The sequence below is a fragment of the Dunckerocampus dactyliophorus genome, chromosome 7 (genome assembly GCF_027744805.1).
Source record: "Dunckerocampus dactyliophorus isolate RoL2022-P2 chromosome 7, RoL_Ddac_1.1, whole genome shotgun sequence".
NCBI classification, from domain to species: Eukaryota; Metazoa; Chordata; class Actinopteri; order Syngnathiformes; family Syngnathidae; genus Dunckerocampus; species Dunckerocampus dactyliophorus.
The window spans coordinates 30,530,533-30,550,159 of NC_072825.1; the positions used below are offsets into that span (position 1 = coordinate 30,530,533).

General features: G+C 42.2%; 1 protein-coding gene across 1 annotated transcript in view; it reads left to right on the forward strand.

Moving 5' to 3' along the window:
- Positions 1-18,622, forward strand: part of zbtb7b (zinc finger and BTB domain containing 7B) — a 42,826-nt gene extending 24,204 nt beyond the window's left edge. Inside the window, exons 4-5 of the mRNA XM_054781870.1 lie at positions 9,676-10,730; positions 13,462-18,622. Of these exons, the coding sequence (XP_054637845.1) occupies positions 9,682-10,730; positions 13,462-14,023 (1,611 nt within the window). The 5' untranslated portion in view covers positions 9,676-9,681 and the 3' untranslated portion in view covers positions 14,024-18,622. The remainder of the gene's footprint in view (positions 1-9,675; positions 10,731-13,461) is intronic.
- Positions 18,623-19,627: the final 1,005 nt, after the last annotated feature.

Here is a 19,627-nt window from a genome sequence, read left to right on the forward strand (position 1 = left end):
GGAAAACATGTGACATCAGACTTCATAACAACATTTCTCCTTCTCGGCCGCACATTTCTCTGAATAGCATCAAGTCATTTTTTCCCCTCCTCGCATGGAGCCTGATATAATTGAGGCGGACTGGGAAAACTTACTTGACTTTTCATGGAAAACAAGCAGCATTAAAACAACACCGGTCGTTCCACGTGTGAAGCGGGCTTTGCTGACACATATATGTCCACTTGTCACGTCTTGTCCTCCTCGTCTCCACACGTCAACTTTAAGTTTCATTTCAATGAAATGGTCCGCACATGGCAGGGGTGTCCAAAGCTTCCAAGCTCAGTTTTTATTATATATTATATATTAAACCCCTTCAGTGGCGGCCATTTTAGACAAGTTTCACTGATCTTTCAAGGCACACAGAATATTGTGTTGTATGGTTATATAAACATGGAACCTACCAAAAGAAACATTACACTCCCGTCTTTCATCAGAAAAACAAGTTTGTTTCTACCTTTTGCCGTTCTTTAGTAATCAGCAGTAGAACAAAGGTACGGTTCAGCAGTTCCCGACTAGAAAAGGGAGAAAAGCAGCTTTTTGTGAAAAGATACCTGTCAAGCATAACTTGATACAAATATGCAGCTCGTAATTTGTGATGTATTTTATTTAGGCCTGTCAAATGATTTTCAAATTCAGCACAGTTTTCAAATGAATTAATCATGATTAATCACCATTTGCCGCTATGTGTGAAATATGCCCAATGTATTTGCATGACAATCACACCTATACCGTGTTATGAGCCATGAGGGGTTGCGTTCAAAGACACCACGTCATTAAAGTTGAGTTGACATGTTCTGAGTGTAATTCAGAGCATACTTAAATGCAGCATATTGTACTTCCACGTTAGTGACTGATAAGAATATCCGCTTCCTGTTTTTCCTTGACTTGGTTTTTTTAGACCACACATACACGACATAGTTAAGACGTTGTTGTGATGTCCGGAGCGTGTTTGTGAGTAGGAGATACATACACGGTGTTGGAACTGCACTGCTGTTGATGTGTTCAGGTCAGAATAAAGTTATAAGACAGCATCAGACTGGGGGGACGCTATTGTGCCGCCGTCGGCCGTCATAACGGAGACATGATGCAGATGAGTTAATTTCACTAAACAATGAGAGCGCAGACCTCCGGCAAGCGTCATAGTTCCAAATCCTTTCAAAAAATTGCTGGAGCCGGACGGTGATCTGGAGCACCCCCAAAATTGAATCAGTTCTTCCGTATCGCATTCCCGACAGTTCCTGAAAATTTCATCCACATCCATTCAGTTATTTTGAACAAAAAACAGACATACAAGTGCTGGCAAAAACATAACCTCTACGCTGCGCTTGGCGGAGGTGTAATTCATGAAATAACCTGCTTACTGCTGTTGACGCACTGTTTTGACAACCCTAATTATTATTGTTATTGTTATTATTATTTACTCTATTTTATCATTGTATTTGTATTATTTATTTGATGTATTTTGCTATATATTTATTATTTTCTCCTATGATGTTTTCTGATTGTGGCTAGTTATTTATTATGTATTATTTTTATTATTTGTTTTAGGATATTTTCTTTATTTTATATGTTTATTTGTATTATTTTTCCACTTATTTTCTGTATGCATCTATTTTTTCCTATGTTATCTTGTGGACAAAGTTTGGACGCCCCCGTCTTAAAGTGACAAATAAATCCTCTTAGCGAGAGGAAGTGAGTTTGCATAATGAAAGCAGGCAATGAGGAAGACTTGCAAAGGGGCTCAGGTCCTCTCAGCAGAGGCAAGCTCACCGAGGAGGACGAGGTCATGAATGGAAGAAATGACATGGGCGGGCGATTTTAGGGTTAAAATGATTTGCCGGGGGACGTTTGTACGGTTAGATGTTTGGGCAAGATGAAAATGACACACCTAGAGTCAAACACGACTGAAGACCATTAACATGAATAAACGCTAATAGTATAGCCAGATAGGCGTGCGTGTGTGTGTGTGTGTGTGTGTGTGTGTGTGTGTTTTACCTGCCTGTCGGTGTCGGTAATACGCAACTTGATGCTTTGTCATCTGTAATCCTTACAAAGGTATACATACCAGTACACACGTTTTTATTCAATTTGACATGTTCATTCTTATTGCAAAAGAGGGCACTTTCAGTTGATTTCAATGCACAAAGCTTTATTTGTCATTTCAATTTCTATAGAAGTGATTTGATATGCATCGGAATTTCCAAGGCCTTCAGAGACGAGCAGTGTTTCAGGAGCAGGAGGCACCGAAAAAGGTTGAGAAGCAGCGCTGTAAGGAATATGACAAAGAGCAAACTCCCCACGATGCTTCTCGAGGCTCATCCGGGGCCGGAAATGTTTTGTTGTCTAATGTGGGCTCCTTCAAAAACCCCTTTCTTTTTGTGCATCGCTTCTATTGCTCTTCTTCCACTGACGTCTGCTTTTAAGAAAGTTCCGTGTTTGTCACGGTCATTCGTAAGAATCCAAGCTTTTTTTTTCTTTCTTTGTTTTACAAGGGCTAGGGGCTCGCCGTATGATATTATTGTGATATTTTAACAATGATAACCGTGATATCCTTACCGCTAAGCATCATGACAGATGGAAAAGGAGTAGTAGTAGTATTAGCAGTGGTGGTAATAATTTAGCAAAGGAAAACAGGAATTTTTTTGGACTGTTGCCGATCGTCCACAGTCCTTATGTGAGACATGGACACGTCTTTTTTCATTTCTGTGCATTGTAAAGATATAAAAACAGAAAAAGAGGCAGCTAAGAATGTACAGAAGGGGAGACACCTATTCTGCCGATAAGGCCTTCTGAAAAAAACCTCCTAAGTGCCGACAACGCTCCTTTTACATAACGTGAGCTGCATATTAACCAAGCTACAGCAACATTGGTATTACCTCTGCCAAGCACCAGCGCAGCGCCCAGTTTGCCGGCGTTTACCTGTTTGTTTGTTTGTTTGTTTGTTTGTTTGTTTGTTTGTGTTCAAAATAACCTGAAAAGTTGTGAATGGATTGGGATGAAATGTTCCTAAATGTTCATTGTCAGAAATGGGATATGGAAGAACTGATTACATTTTGGGGGTGAGCCGGATCACCGTCTGGATCCAGGAATTTTTAAAAGGATTCTTTAGGAGGTCTGTGCTCTAAGAGTGCTTCTCTCATTTACCATTTTTATTTTCATTTCATTTATTTTTGCCATTTCTATTTTTTTGTTATTCTAATTTGTATGTTTTTTTCTTGTTCCTTTTATCACCACACAAGCTATAGTCTGTATAATTTATTATTTCTTTATATATTTATTTGCATCTTTTGTTATTTTTGTATCCCCCCCCCCAACACTTTTTTTCTTTTCGTTCTTTCCACCACCACTTAAACACAGGAAGTGAACCAACATTTTCATGTAAAAATGAGGGGTAGGTGTTTTGAATTGTGTAAATGCAAGTGGATACGGCGTTCACTGTCGTGCAAATATCCGTGGACTTTGGGTCAAAAATGGTCATTTTTCTTTCTCCATTTTTCCTGCAGAAAACACATCTCATTCACCGTAGGCCGGTGATAATTTACATGTGATGATACAGGTCAGATGTACAGCATGCATGCATCACTATTAGAAAAGCCCACAATTTGTACCTGTTTGTCTTTCTTGGGGCTGTCAAAAATAGCGCGTTAACGGCTATTAATGAACTAATTTAGTTCATTAATTACATCACATTTTTTTAGCGTCATGAATTCATGAGCTCCATCTCTGTTGACGGCAGCCATGATAGCGTACCCCCACATAGGGGGTGACATATGGTCATTTGTTAGTGGTGTGTATAGTACCTATACTGTAGTATATACAGTAGACGCCCCTACAACGTAAATAATCCGTTCCAAGAACCTTTACGTTATAGGGATTTTATGTTACACGAAGCGTCAAATACATGTAAATAGCCTAATCCGTTCCAAAATCTTCCCAAACTCACACCTTTGGGCCTTCAAAATATTCAAAGTCCACCAAATATGGTGGGAAAATATAAGAAAACAGCATAAACATAGTAGAGTAACATTCCAATATAAAATAAGGTAAATAAGGTATAATGGTGGATGGGGAACGGCCGTATAGTCTAGTAACATCACTTCATTTCATACCACCGTCATGCTTCTGGATTGTTTCCTGCTTTGTTTCCATCGACAACTTTTCCCTTTTTTCTTCTCCCTTCCACTTGGTTTAGGGCCCATGACTCCGCTCATTTTAACACAAAGAAAAGTAAACAAATTAAAAAGAGATTTCAATGCGTGCAAACTAGTTTAGGGGCGACTACGATGAGGAACAGAGCAGCATGTCTCTCATAAGCACACCGACGCGCTGGAGTAGCCAGCCAATGAGATGAGAGCGTAGGCGGTGCCCCGATAATCAGCTAATGAGAGCGTGAAGCCAGCAGGCGTCACCAAGTGTACTCTGTTAGTCGCTCTGTCGCTTGCACGGACTTGACGCTTGACGTTTTATGGAATTCCTTACGTAATACGATGCGAAAAATGTACATAAATTCTTTACGTTCAGTGGAATTTACGTAAAAGGAGGTTTACGTTATGCGAGGTACTACTGTATTTTATTCTTTATTCTTAGGGTTGAAACCTGGATTGTGTTGCGAGTGAACAATGGCAGTTGAAGAGAGAAGGGGAGGTACAGTCCCTTTTATTGCAAATGTTGGTCCGGAATCGGAGGAAAAGGTCAACCTCAAGCTACCAGGAGGGTTTTAAAAATGAGTTGTTTTTTAAGCCAACTTCCTCCACTTTGTCGCTTGGTCCAAGAGCTAGCTAACACGGAAAAGCTTTGGTGTAAAATAAAAGAAGAAATAAAAGCAGTTGATATTGTGTTTGAAGTCTCATAGTGCACTTCTGCGATGTTTGTACTTTGGTATCAAATGACTCATGACCCCAATATGTAACTTTAGTTGGCACGTTGATTGTGACTTATTTTGAAAAATTAGCTTCCCGTCAAAGCGGCTCAGCTTGAGGGCGTGTGGTGGTCTGCGGCCTTACTCTTACTTTTTCATCTACATCAGCGCTTCTGTCAAGACAGGATACTTCTTGTCTATATTCTGTTTATCGGAAGGTGTTTGAAAAGCAGGCCGTTAGGTTTGGTGATGGTGGGGGCGGGGGGTACGTAGGTGGCTGAACACGACATACGGGGGGGGGGGTATCGCCGCCACTTTTGATAGCAACAGGAAAGCAAGCAAGAGCGACAGAATGCAGAATAGTCCCAACATCAACGCTTAGCTCTAACGTTTATTACGGCGAGGAGGAAGTAGTGGGGAAAAAAAAAAAGATGGATGCCATGAGACGCTCGCCGCCTATGCCCATAAGGACGGGGAAGGTAAACAACCTGAACGCTAACTTGTGTGTTCTTGTGAGGCGTTCATTTAATTGGCTTTGCGTGTTTTGTTTTGTTTGGGGGGTTTTTTGATTGGGTGGGGTTTTTAAATAGGCCACAGTTAAGATTGTCACATAACAGGTTAAATCCAACAATTAAAGTGGGGGTGAGTAGGATGGGACCACAGAGTGGCAAGCTGTGTGTGTGTGTGTGTGTGTGTGTGTGTGTGTGTGCGTGTGCGTGTGCGTGTGCGTGTGTGTGATTAGCTGGGTGTGTTTTGGAGCAGGTTAGTCCGGTGGATGTTGTGCAGGGCGCCGTGGGAACGGTCTTGTGGGATGGCCAGGGGGGCTGCCACTGTTGCTATGGGAGGGAGACGACAAGGGGGATGAGTGGAGGTTGGGTTGGTTGTGGAAAATCTGGTTTGTTCAGGTGTGCGAGTGAGACTGCTCAACAGGTACGACATGGACAGGGTGAAGCAACGGACAGACCTCCAACTTCCAACTGCTGCTGTGTCACTTTTTGATCTTTTATTGGATTTTATAGGCTTTTTACTCTTGAGAAATTCAAATTTATTGCTTTTGATACAATGTACTCACATTATTATGCCACATACAGTGGTGTGAAAAAGTGTTTGCCCCTTCCTGATTTCTTATTTTTTTGCATGTTTGTCACACTTGAATGTTTCAGATCATCAAACAAATGTAAATATTAGTCAATGGCAACACAACTCAACACAAAATGCAGTTTTTAAATGAAAGTTTTTATTATTAAGGGAGAAAAAAATCCAAACTTACATGGCCCTGTGTGAAAAAGTGAAAAACAACATTAAGGCTCGTCTCCATTTTACCAGAAAACATCTTGATGATCCCCAAGACCTTTGGGAAAATACTCTGTGGTCTGACGAGACCAAAGTTGAACTTTTTGGAACGCGTGTGTCCCATTACATCTGGCGTAAAAAGTAACACCACATTTCAGAAAAAGAACATCATAGTAACAGTAAAATATGGTGGTGGTAGTGTGATGGTCTTCAGGACCTGGAAGACTTGCTGTGATAAATGGAAGCATGAATTGTGCTGAAGGAGAATGTCCGGCCATCTGTTGGTGACCTCAAGCTGAAAGCAACTTGGGTTCTGCAGCAGGACAATGATCCAAAACACACCAGCAAGTCCACCTCTGAATGGCTGAAGACTTTGGAGTGGTCTAGTCCAAGTCCTGACCTGAATCCTATTGAGATGCTGTGGCATGACCTTAAAAAGGAAAAGCCTCCAATGTGGCTGAATGACAACAATTGTGCAAAATTCCTCCCCAGCGCTGTAAGAGACTCATTGCAAGTTATCACAAACGCTTGACTGCAGTTGTTGCTGCTAAGGGGGGCCCAACCACTTATTAGCTTTAGGGGGAAATCACTTTTTCACACAGGGCCATGTAGCTTTGGATTAATTCTGCCTTAATAATAAAAAGTTTCATTTAAAAAGTGCATTTTGTGTTGAGTTGTGTTGTCATTGACTAATATTTACATTTGTTTGATGATCTGAAACATTCAAGTGTGACAAACATGGCGAGAAAAAAAGAAATCAGGAAGGGGCAAACACCTTCACACCACTGTAATTAATGAAAAAATGTTCTCAAAAATGTTGTCAATCATATTGACAATAATTTCTAGTACAATTATTGTCCTGCAAAATTTGTTATCATAACAGGTCTGCTTGTTGGCGTCATTCATTTGGTCCAAAAGGTACGACTCTAACCGAAACGGACACCAACTGAATCCATTTTTCCAATAAGAAATAATGTCAGTCCAACTACCGTAAGTTGTCTCAGAAAGCCAGCAATGTTAACACAAAACCAGTTTTTATAGTTTTACAATTATACTAATATAAATACTAGACACACAACTCTCAAGATGAGACAATGCACAACATTGGGTCCACGAGAACAAGACAAGATGAGACTTTAACGTTCATTTTAACAAAAGTACAATGATGAAATAAGACTGGACAAACTTTTTTATGTGGCCGAGTCACAAAACAATGCAGGTGCGTTTTTGAAATGCTTATCCTCCAACAAATTGACACTAAACGATCTTGTTACCGTTTGTTTAGACCAAATAAAGCACTCTTATAATAATATATCATAATAATGCAATATTTTCTTTCACATGTCATCTTTCTGTAGCTGCAAAATTGTACTTACTCACAGTCAAACATTTGCAGCATTTCTGGAAATGCTGGCTTTTCAACTAACTTTTCAACTTCAAATTTTTTTGGCTATGACGTTCTGTGACTGCACACCATTTTGCGCTGTTCCGTTTGTATTTACTTTGCCGACCAAACGTCTCAGTGAGTGCTGACTTTTCGGGAGGAAGGCTGTGCATCTCGATGTGTAGTTTTTTTTCCCCAGATGGGAAAACTGGGTTGGGTGGATATATTTGAGGTGGGCAGGCGTGTTGTGTTGCCTTTTTATGTGGTTGGACTCACCTTGCTCATTCATATCCCACTGTGGCAATATATGGAGGCCGGCAAAATGATCCACATCAGTTTCACTTATTCATTTATTTGTTATTGTCCCAGCATGCCCCCGCGACCCTAAAGAGGAGAAGCGGTATAGAAAATGGATGGATGGATTGTCCCAGCCCTAGTTTTTTTTTTCTGAACGACAAATCTTGTCAGGTTTTAATGTCGCGAGATCTTGTGACGCCCCCCCCCCCTATTTACTACTACTTACTGTTGACTTTGAGCATGACATGAAGGACACAGCTATTGCTCGGCATCATGCGGTGTTTTTATTTCCAGTTTAACATCTTATCAAGTAAGCACATGAAGGATTGTTCAACTTTATCAGTGTGAAGACACAGTAAGTCAGTGTTGGTTATTTAGCACATTTTTTTGGGTGTCTTCCTCATTCTTCCACCCACTCTAGCTTGCCACTTCCTCCCCCGAGCGCTTTTCTCTGTCTTTGTCGTCAGTGTGGCCTCTCCTCTTCCTCAGGTATTTTAATCAAACAGCTAATGCTATAAGGGGAATTAACCTAGTGCCCTGTGGTTACACCGCACCGACCTTGCATAATCCCGTATCTGTTCCACCTCGTTCGTAACAATCGTTCCCTTTTGCAGCCCTCCCGTTCCACCCATGGTGCCGCCTTCTTCTGGTCACCTTGTTTGATGTTTCATCTCCACTCCTCGTCTTGAAAGACCGGAGATATAAAAACTCTTCTCTTCTTTACAAAGTCAAGTCTTTTCAACTTATGTTACCAATCTTTCATATCATTAGGTACACTACTGTATGTACTGACGTCCAGTACAAGAGCTGCATAAATAATGCTGAATTGACATAAGCATGGTCTGCTGGGTAGGGGTGGGCCAATTTTGGTATCGATCCAATACCAAGTCAATACAAGGCCAGTGTTGCTGATATCGGTACTGAAACCAACACTTTTTACTTGACATTTTCAAGATCACTGAATGATTTTATGGTTTTGCATGTAATGTGTACATTACCGTCACAATAATAGTTCTATCGTGTGTTTATTGTCACAATAATTGTTCAAATTTATTGTATATACAGTGGAATCTCGGTTAGCGTCATTACCTCATTCAGTCCAAGACATTTTCAAAAGACAACCCCTTCAGTATTATATCATTTTAGATGATTGGGACTGATCTTTCAAGGCCCACAGAATATTGTGTTGCATGGTTATATCAACATGGAACCTACCAAAAGATTAGACTCCCTTCTTTCATCAGGAAAAAAAAGTTTGTTTCTACCCTTTTCTGTTCTTTAGTAACCAGCAGTAGAACATCGGTTAGTTTCGGGAAAATATCAGTTCCCAACTAAAACGGGGTGAAAAAGAGCTTTTTGTGAAAAGATACATGTCAAGAATAACTTTCACTTTGACACAAATATTTTTTGCTTTTTGTGACAGCTCAAATATCTAAACAACTACACCACAACGTAAACAACACAAAAAAGGGGTTGATTCATGTCAAAATAACAATTTATTTACAAATATAACACGATCAGCTGTTTACAATTTTCACATTTGGAACTAAACTGTGTGTCTGTGCATGTGTATGCGGCAAAATTTCACTACAGTGCGTAACCTTGTGCACGCTACACTCCTCCACGCGCTCTCACTTCCTCCTTGCAGTCGACCCATACAACACAATACTCTGTGTGCCTTGAAAAAATGCCATCACTGGTACCTTTCTGGTGGCGTCACACAAAAGCCAAAGAAAGTGCAAAGACGTTTGTTCAGGTCATGCTCCCGATGTCTGACGAGATGGTGGTCTGTGTTGCCTTCCAGGCGGTGATGTCTCCAGGCGAGGACGGTCTGATTGGGATCCCGTTCCCGGAGCACAGCAGCGAGCTCTTGTCCCACCTCAATGACCAGAGGAGGACGGGGCTCCTGTGTGACCTCACGCTGACCTCCCGCGGGGCACGCTACCCGACTCACCGCTCTGTCATGGCCGCCGTCAGCCTCTACTTCCGCCGGCTCTTCGGTGCAGAGGAGGGCGGCGGCGAGGGCGGCGGTGGTTTCAGCGTGTGCCAGCTGGACTGCGTGGCGCCCGACGCCCTGGACGCCCTGCTGGAGTTCGCCTACACGGCCACCCTGACCATCCCCAGCTCGGGCATGAGGGATGTCCTGCGAGGGGCGCAGCTTCTGGGCATCCAGTGCGTGGCTGACGCATGCAGGGACATCCTGGGGGAGAAGGAGGAGCCAAGTGAGGAGAGGGAGGAGCAGAGGAACCAAAACACGGCTGCTCCTAGGAGGCTTGAGGGTGAGCCGGATGGAGAGCACGGATCCCGAAGAAAGACGGACAGAAGGAAGGTGAAAAAGATCGGCTCAGATGACACCACTCCGCCGACTGCTTCTCCCGTCTCGTACCCTTCGCCTCTATCTGAGAGCCACCGCTCGCTGCCCCCAACCCAGCCCCCCAGCCCTGAACAAGAGGAGCTCCTCTTCAGGTGGAAGCAGAATGGAGATCCCAGAGCGGTCAGAGGACCAGTGAGGGGGGCCACACTAAACGGAGGATACCTACATTGGCCGGTAGCACACGCACCTCCCGTCCCGCCCCTCGAGGACAAGTTGTCCGAGGACGACGACATGGACGGCTTTGGCAACGAATCCACGCTGATGGAAAGCACCTCCACGACCTCCGTGGCCGAGCGAGGAGGAAGAGGAGTCGGGACGGCGGCGGCGGCAGTGGGAGGAGGTAGGAAGAGGAAGTCTCAAACACCCCAGCAGTGCCCCGTCTGTCAGAAGATCATCCACGGAGCGGGAAAACTGCCTCGCCACATGAGGACGCACACAGGAGAGAAGCCCTTCCAATGCTCCGCCTGCGGGGTTCGCTTCACCAGGTACGCAAACTTCCACCTTGAAAACCCACACACACTCCTGATCAAAATCTTAAGACCAGTTGAAAAATTGCTAGAATTTTCATTTTGCACATTTGGATGTTAATGAGGTTCTAAGTAGAGCTACAATATGCAAAAACAAGAAGGGGGAGTGAGACAAAAAACATTTTGAAAAAGTCATTTATTGAAAACGACAATTAAACTGAAATAGATTGTTTATCACCTGATAAAAAGTTTAAGACCACAGGCTATAAAAGCCAAAATCTGCTCAAAATGTTCATTTTCTGTCAGGCATTCCCACTGTCATGCCCTCCTGATGCTAAAGCTAAGAAGCTTTCTCTTTTTCAACGTAGTGGGATTGTGGAGCTGCATAAGCAAGGCCTCTCGCAGCGTGCCAAGGCTGCTGAGGTTGGGAGCAGTAAATCAGTCATTCTACCTTTTTTTGAAAGATCCTGAGCATTATGGAACAAAAAAGTCAAGTGGTTGACCCAAAAAATCACACCTGCGCTGAGCCGGACGATCCGATTGGCTGTCCATCAAGACACATGGTGGCCTTCCCTCATTTCAATCCCATAGAGAACATTTGGGGATGGATGGCAAGGGAAGTTTATAAAAATGGCCATCAGTTCCAGACAGTTGATGCCCTTGGTGAAGCCATCTTCACCACTTGGAGCAATGTTCCCACTAGCCTCCTGGAAACACTCGAATCAAGCATGTCCAAAGCCATTTTTGAAGTGATGAACAAGAACGGTGGAGCTGCTCATTACTGAGTCCTACTGAGAACATTTTTGGTTCTGGTTTGGAGAGTTTTTTGTTATTTTTAGAGCGATGGTCTTAAACTTTTGATCAGCTGATAAACAGCCTATTTCACTTTAATTGTTGTTTTCAATAAATGACTTTTTCAAAATGTTTTTTGTCTCACTCCCCCTTCTTGTTTTTGCATATTGTAGCTCTACTTAGAACCTCATTAACATCCAAATGTGCAAAATGAAAATTCTAGCCATTTTTCAACTGGTCTTAAGATTTTGAAGGTCTTTCAGGTCTGGTACATGTTCTACATTGCTTATCCTGTTTGGGGATAAGCTGGAGCCTATCCCAGCTGGCAGGCACACCCTGGCAATCACAAGCATTCACACTTATCCACTACTAACAGCTATGCTAGTCACCGTTGGGAAACGTCAAGACTACATCAGGCGGCGTAATAATCTTCTCTCTGAAAAACAAGCCCAGGCTGCTACTGGTGGATGGTGGGTGTGCATTCATTTCGAGCTTTTAGTTTGTTCCTGTCTTAGTTGTACCCAATACATCAGAAATAAGATGAATTAGATCGCTGTAATATTGGGGACCGCTTCTCCACATCATTTAAGCCGAGGTCACAACCGGTCGCACGGGCCCCTCCGGCCGGTCTACGTGCAAGAAACGCTCTGTTCGCTATGTGTCTACTGTAATCTACTTTATATTCATATTTGACTCCAGTTGCAATGCAGGCTGTCATTTATGGTATACGCCTGTGGCACATGTGATCATAAAAATAATACTTTTTTACTACTTTTATATACTTTAATACTACTTTTTTTTCCATAATTTGTCCTACTTTTAGCATATTTGAATATAATTATGTTTCAGTGTTATATAATTTAAAAAATGGATTCGTCATAATGAGTTCATATCATTTGCAAGTTTCTGGTTGGATTCCGAGTTGTTAGAAAATCAAGTTCCATGTACTTTAAATGTAAATGTAAAAAATGGAATAAAATCTGACATTTTCACAATAAAGTCATATATTTACGAGAATAAAGTCGTAAATTTAGGAGAAAAAAAGTCATATTACCTTTGCTCTAGGCCAAAGGTCGCATAACTCCCCCATTTTTATGAGGAAAAAAGTTATAAATTAACAAGAAAAATATTAATTTATGAGGAAAAAAGTCATAAATTTATGACAAAGTTGCAAATTTACGAGAAAAAAAGTTGGAATATTACGTTTGCCAAAGGTCACACAAGTCCCCCGTTTTACGAAAAGTCCTCATTTACGAGAATAAAGACGTAAATTAAAAAGTAAAATGTCAAAAGTTGTACATTTAAGTGGGAAAAAGTCGTAATATTTCCGGGCTCACATGTACCACTTTTTTCTTTTTCTTGTAAATTTACAAGAAAAAAGTCGTACATGTTTGAGAAAGTCATAAATTTACGACTTTTTTTTCCTCGTCGATTTACAACTTTATTCTTGTAAATTTACGACTTTTTTCTCGTAAATTTACGATTCTCAGAAATGTGGGACTTTATTCGCAAAAGATTATGATTTTTTTTCTAGTAAATTTACGACTTTATTCTCAAAGTCTCCGTTTTTGTTTTTTTTTTACGTGGCTGTAAACTTACGACAATAAAGTCGTAAATGTATCTCTTTTTTCCTCGTACATTTACAACTCCATTCTCGTAAGTTTAGGACCTTTGTACTGGTAAATTTCGGACTTTATTCTGGAAACCTCAGGTTATTGTTTGTGCCTCCGCCAAGCGCAGCACGAGGTTATGCTTTTTAATGTGGCCCTAATCCTCCGTGGTGATATTGAGGGAATCTCTAAAAACGTGTCTTGGATTGACACGCTACAGTGCGGCACAGAACGGCATGTTTTTGTCCCTGAGGGAGGTATCTTGGCGTTGGGTAGTGCGTCCCATGTGGTCCTAAAAGTGGCCTCCATCTTTTAACCGGGTGATGTTTGCGTGTCCACCATTCTAGGAATGACAAGTTGAAGATCCACATGAGGAAGCACACAGGCGAGCGCCCCTACTCGTGTCCTCACTGCTCCGCCCGCTTCCTCCACTCGTACGACCTGAAGAACCACTTGTCCCTGCACAGCGGGTCACGGCCCTTCGAGTGCCTGCTCTGCCACAAGGCCTTCGCCCGGGAGGACCACCTCCAGCGCCATCGCAAGGGACACAGCTGCCTGGAGATGCGCACCCGCCGGCCCAGACGAGGGCCCGAGCACGGGGAGGAGTGCGGGGCGGACGGTGAAGTGCGGCACCCGGAGCCCCCGCGGGCCCACTCCTCGGCCTTCCTCCCGCCCACCATGCTGGAGGGCGGCATGTTCCAGCGGGATGCCGACAGGGAGCGCTCGCTCGCCCTTCAGGCTCTGGCCCAGCTCAGCCCGCACAGGTTTGCCAGCTACCAGGGGCTGCTTCTGCGAGAGGCGGACCCCAAGAATTCAGGGGGAGCCCACTCGCTTGCTGCGCAGCGTAACCGCTGGCCGCAGGAAGCGGGGGAGAAGATGGGTGAGGAGGAAGCGGAGGAGGAAGAATAGTGAATGTGTGTGTGGTGAATGATCCACATTAAAAAAGAAGAATGTCACTCGGGGGGGGGGCTGGATGACTACATGAAATGACCTGCTGCTCCCCACAGGGCGCTTAAAAACTATCAAGGAAAAACGGGTTTTCAGAGAAATTTGAAATGTTGGTTTGTCCACTGGCGCTTAGCATTTAGGGGTGGGCCATCCTGCAAATTTTGGCATCCATCCGATTCCAAGAAAATGAGTGACTTTTGCCTCCAATTTGCTGATCATGATTGGAAACCCGAGCAAGAGAATATATTTCCATTAACAGACGCATTTCTGAACCGTTTAAAAGAACGTCTAGCGACTTAGCACAGACTTAACAAGGTTAGGGCTGTCAAAAATAGCTCATTTATTTCATTCATGACGTAAACTACTTCAGGTGTGGAAAATAAATCATTAAAGGTGCCGTTCTTTATTTAGAACCCAGCAAAAGGGGCAGATGTCACACACGGTGATTAATCAGGATTAATCTATTTGATTACATGTTGTACTCATTTGACAGCCCGTCTACAGAACATCATCCTAGAGACAAAAGAGGAGTGGAAAAAATGGCTGTCGTCACGCTGGTATGGATCCAATCCTGACACTGCGCTCGGTATGGCCCGGCCCGCCCCGGCCCGCCCCAACAGCCTTCATGGGTTCTTGTTTGCTGATCTGTCTTTGACGTTTGGGTTGTTTCCTTCCATGTGTTTTGTTTCTCGCTCGTGCTGCAAAATATGCAAACCCAAAGTCCAGCGCCGCATCACGGAGCAAAAAAACCCAAACAAGATGAATCCTTTTTGGTTTTTTCTGTCCAGACTAAATGAGCTTCGCGCCCCCACGATGCCCCCCGGTGGCGATGAGGTGCAGCCAAATTCATCCACACCAGCAAGTCCTGGAAACAAAGATTTTGGTACTTTAAAACGACACAAAAACGGAATTGTAGCCATTGTTGGGTTCCAAGAACTCCTTCAAGCTTCCTCACGATTCTGCTTCCATATTTGGAGGCTTGAATGACCAAAAGAGACCAAGTCTTGGTCAGTGTCCTCTTCAAGACTCGATTTCAGTCTTCAACGCACGCATTTGGCTTCCTTATTAGCGCAAAACAAGGGGAGGGGATGACGAGATGATTGGTATTTATTTATTTATTCTTTGTATTTATTTGTTTCTGCTGATCAAGTACAGGGTTGGATGCGTCTTCGTCCTCGTGTGTTACGTGTGAGAATCTTTCCAGGCATCGGTCAGACCGTTTGTCAGCCCGTGCCAGCGCTTTGCACATGCCAGCCCTTTTTAGCTGAGATTCTGAGGGGAAAAAAAGTTGCAAATTTACAAGAAATATTCTCATAATAAAATTAATGAGAATAAAGTCGTAAATTTACGAGAATTTATAAGAAAAAATGAGCAAATCTACAAATAAAAACCATGTAAATTTCTGAGAAAAAAGTGGTTCATTGACAAGAAATAAATTCATAAATTTACGGGAAATTTATGAGAAAAGAGAATAGAGAGAGAAAAAAAAATGTTCGTCGATTTACAACTTTATTCTCTTAAATTGACGAGAAAAAAGTTGTAAATTTATGAGAAAAATGTCGTAAATTCACAAGAGAAAGTTGTCAATTTAGGAGACTAAAGTCGTAAATGGATGACTTTTTTACAACTTTATTGTCAAACTTCGGACGATACTCAAAATCAAATCAAATGATTGTAATACTCCCGTTGCCTGTTGCGACACCGTATTAACAATCACATTTCAAGAATAAAAATGAAAAAAGTGTAATGATACGAGAATAAAGTCGTAGATTTACAACTTTATTCTCGTAATATTACACTTTTTTTTAATTTACAACAATAAAGTCTTAAATTTACAATTTTATTCTGGAAATCTCAGAGTACTTGAACACCCCGTCGTAGCAGGCGTTGCCTGAGACGGCTATGAAAATGGGGGGAGACTTGGGCTAGCCATGCTAATGTGTTTGTGCTCAAATGCTCCGTTTTGCTGCCACGTTATAAATAATATGCTCCATTTTCCGTCTGACACGTAGTATTAGCACATTATGCTGGTCAATTTATGGCTTTATTCGCGTAATAACTTCTCGTAAAAACTTTTTTTCTCGTAAATGTACGACTTTATTTTCGCTTTTTTTTCTCTCTGAACTTTATTCTCGAAATTTCAGACTGAGATTTTAACGTGATTAGAGCCCTGTGGGCATGAAATAGCACCCCTATAGTCACCTTTACACTCCCATTAGCCAATAGAGCAGACAGAAGAAGAGAAAATGACACTTATTGGGCACAGAACACCAATAAAACCCGTGCTCGTGTGTCGGACAGGAAGTGACGTTGGGGGTTCAGAGTTGAGTTTTAGCGTGTCGTGGTTTACGGCCTAACAGTATACGGTGGTGTTATTGTGCCTGTTGTGAGATCATTTAAACCAGCAGTAAATCAAGCAGAAAATGCTGAATTCTGGCAAAAGAACCATACAAGTTGCATTTATGGGGCATATTTTTTGGCTGCCAATCCACCGTGAAACATTTATGAATTGAATATACGTTTGAAGTGAAGCTGTGAAACTGGAAGGGATGACTGCCTTTATGTTGGACAGATGTTGTGTTATCTTAGTCATCTTAGTCAAGCGTCATTATTTGTCATGTGACCTGATAAACTGCTAATGTCAAAAAACACGTGACCTGATGATGCAGAACACGTATTGATGGTTTATAGCTGAGCCAACAGCACGACACTGCTGGAGAATACCTTGTCCACTATTAGTTTGCTCAACGAGGCTGCCAACAACACGTTTGGTAATTGGCTGGTGAGGTTTCTTTAGTGCGGCGAGTTAGGTTGACTCACCGGCGGAGCACGGTGGGAATGACATGGCATGACGGGACGCCTCGCGGCCACGTTTAAAATCGTAATCATCATCTGAGATTTCAGGAATAAATTTGTAGAGAATAAAGTGTTCATGTTACGCGTGAAGGAAACGTTCCTCTTGCTTCAGGCAAGCTTTTATTGACAACACATTAGCATGGCTAGCTAGCCCTTCTCACTTCCGCCTTCCTCACCCGCCCCTCCACATGCCCAAGGCCAAAGGTCACATAAGCCCCCCCCCCGCAATATTTTTTCTCGTAAATTTACGCCAATAAATTGTGAATTTACATTCACTTCATTCTCGAAATCTATTTTATTTGAATACTCTGTGGTAACAGGCATTAACTGAGACAGCAACGAAAAGGGGGGACTTATGTGACCTTTGGCCGTGGGCAAGGGTAATACGACAAGGTATTTACGACCTTTTTTTATGACAACTTTATTCTCGTGATATCACAAGGTTGTTTTTTTTTTTGCAACTTTATGACAAAGCTGTAATTGTACGAGAAAAAACTCGTAATATTATGAGAAGAAAGTTGTACATTTAAACTTTTATTATTCAAATTTAAAACTTTTTTTCAACTTTTTTACCTTTCCAAGAATAAAGTTGCAAATTTAAGGGGTTTTTTTCTCATAAATTTACGACTTTTTTTTCGTAGTTCCGACTTTATTCTCGTAAATTTACCACTTTATTGTCGTAAATTTCTCATTTTTTCTCGACAATTTACGACTTTTTTGTCGTCAATTTGACTTTATTCTCATCATATTACAACTTTTTTCAACAAGAAGTCAAGAAGGAAAGACTTTACTCTCGTAATATTACAACTTTCTTTAACGAGAAAAGTTGTAGATTGGCGAGAAACGCCGTGAATCTACAAACTTTTTTTCTCGTAAATGTCCAACTTTATTCTCTAAATCCGAGATTGCTGTTTTGCTTCAATGTGACCCCAATACTCCAGCGTACTAGCTTGTTCAGGCTCTGACTTTATTTTCATGTCCAAATAGCTCCTTCCTCTCAAAGACTGCGACAGGGTGCGATGCAATGGCTTTAAAAATGACGTTATTTTTGGCGGTGGCAACCAGTTTGGGGCTTTGTGTGCACTATCTTCTACTTTTTGTCTGTAGCGGCAACCTTGATTTGTAATCTTCTTTTGGACTGATGTGCAAGTCACACGGGACCACTTAAGACTTATTTGACATTAAAATGCAGTTACTACAGAGTTGTAATCCAATGTCATGTGATGGGATGAACTTGCCTTAGGTTGTTCTGTGCTGCATCTCTTCTCAGGAACTCTTGAGCAATGCACTAATATGAAATATCAAATGGGTGGAAAAAATGTACGTAGTTTGGTGCTGTGCACAGAGACGCTCTTCATGCAAATGTAAGGCCGGTACTTTCAAAATAAGACATGCTGGCATTGATGGAAACTATTGGACTGTGTGTCAATATGCACACTTCCGTACTCGAGTGTAAGTGCACTCAAAATGCTAAGTGTGCGGATGAAGACAGCCTGTGTGTCCCATCCAAATGTAGTGAATGAATGAGTGAGTTGAGGGTGACCGAGTGCCCGCTGTGAAGTGTCCATCTCTTTGTTTTCTTGGCTTCAAAGGGTGAAGGGACGAGGGTCCGAGACCATCAGGGATACATTTTGGTTTTGTTTCCTCTTTGGCGGAGGTATCCGCTCATGTAAGGAAGAGAAATAAAAGATGTCTAAGCTTTAAGCGTCTTTTGTTTTTAATTCATTCAACCCCTCAGTAACGACCATTTTGGCAGATCTTTTTAAAGCCCACAGAATATTGTGTTGTATGCTTTTATAGACATGGAAGCTACCAACAGAAACATTACACTCCCCTCTTTCATCAGGAAAAACACCTTTGTTTCTACCTTTTTCCCTTCTTTAGTAATCAGCAGGAGAACAAAGGGAAGTTTGTTTTTTTTCCCAACTAAAACGGGGAGAAAAGCAGCTTTTTGTGAAAAGATACATTTCAAGCATAACTTTCACTTTGACAGAAATATGTTTGCTTTTGTGACAGCTCAAATATCTAAACAACTACACCAACATAAACAACACAAAAAAGGGGTTGTTTTACACCAAAATAACAAATTATTTTTGACAAATATAACACCAACTATTTACAATTTTCACATTTGGAGCTCACCTGCGTGCGTTTGCACAGTGCACGTTTGCACAGTGCATGTGTGTGTGTGTGTGTGTGTGCGTGCATTAAAATTTCCTGACAATGCGTGACCTTCTGCATGCTACACTCATCCACGCTCTCACACTTCCTCTTTGCTGTCATGTGTGATTTTTCCGTTCACCTCTGCTGAGCTCTAATGAAATGCACTTCTGCCACCTTGTGGCCGTTTTTATGGCTTAATATTGCCCCGAAGTGAAATCCATTTGTGGGGTGTTGCGTCATCACCTCTTTTTGCGTCTCGCGCAAAAAAATGGCTTTGGGCATGCTTGATGCGAGTGTTTCCAGGAGGCTAGTGGGAACATTGCTCCAAGTGGTGAAGATGGCTTCACCAAGGGCATCAACTGTCTGGAACTGATGGCCATTTTTATAAACTTCTCTTGCCATCCATCCCCAAATGTTCTCTATGGGATTGAAATGAGGGGAACATGCAGGATGGTCCAAAAGAGTGATGTTCTTCTCCCTGAAGAAGTCCTTGGTCAAGCGAGCATTGTGAACTGCAGCGTTGTCCTGTTGAAGAACCCAGCTGTT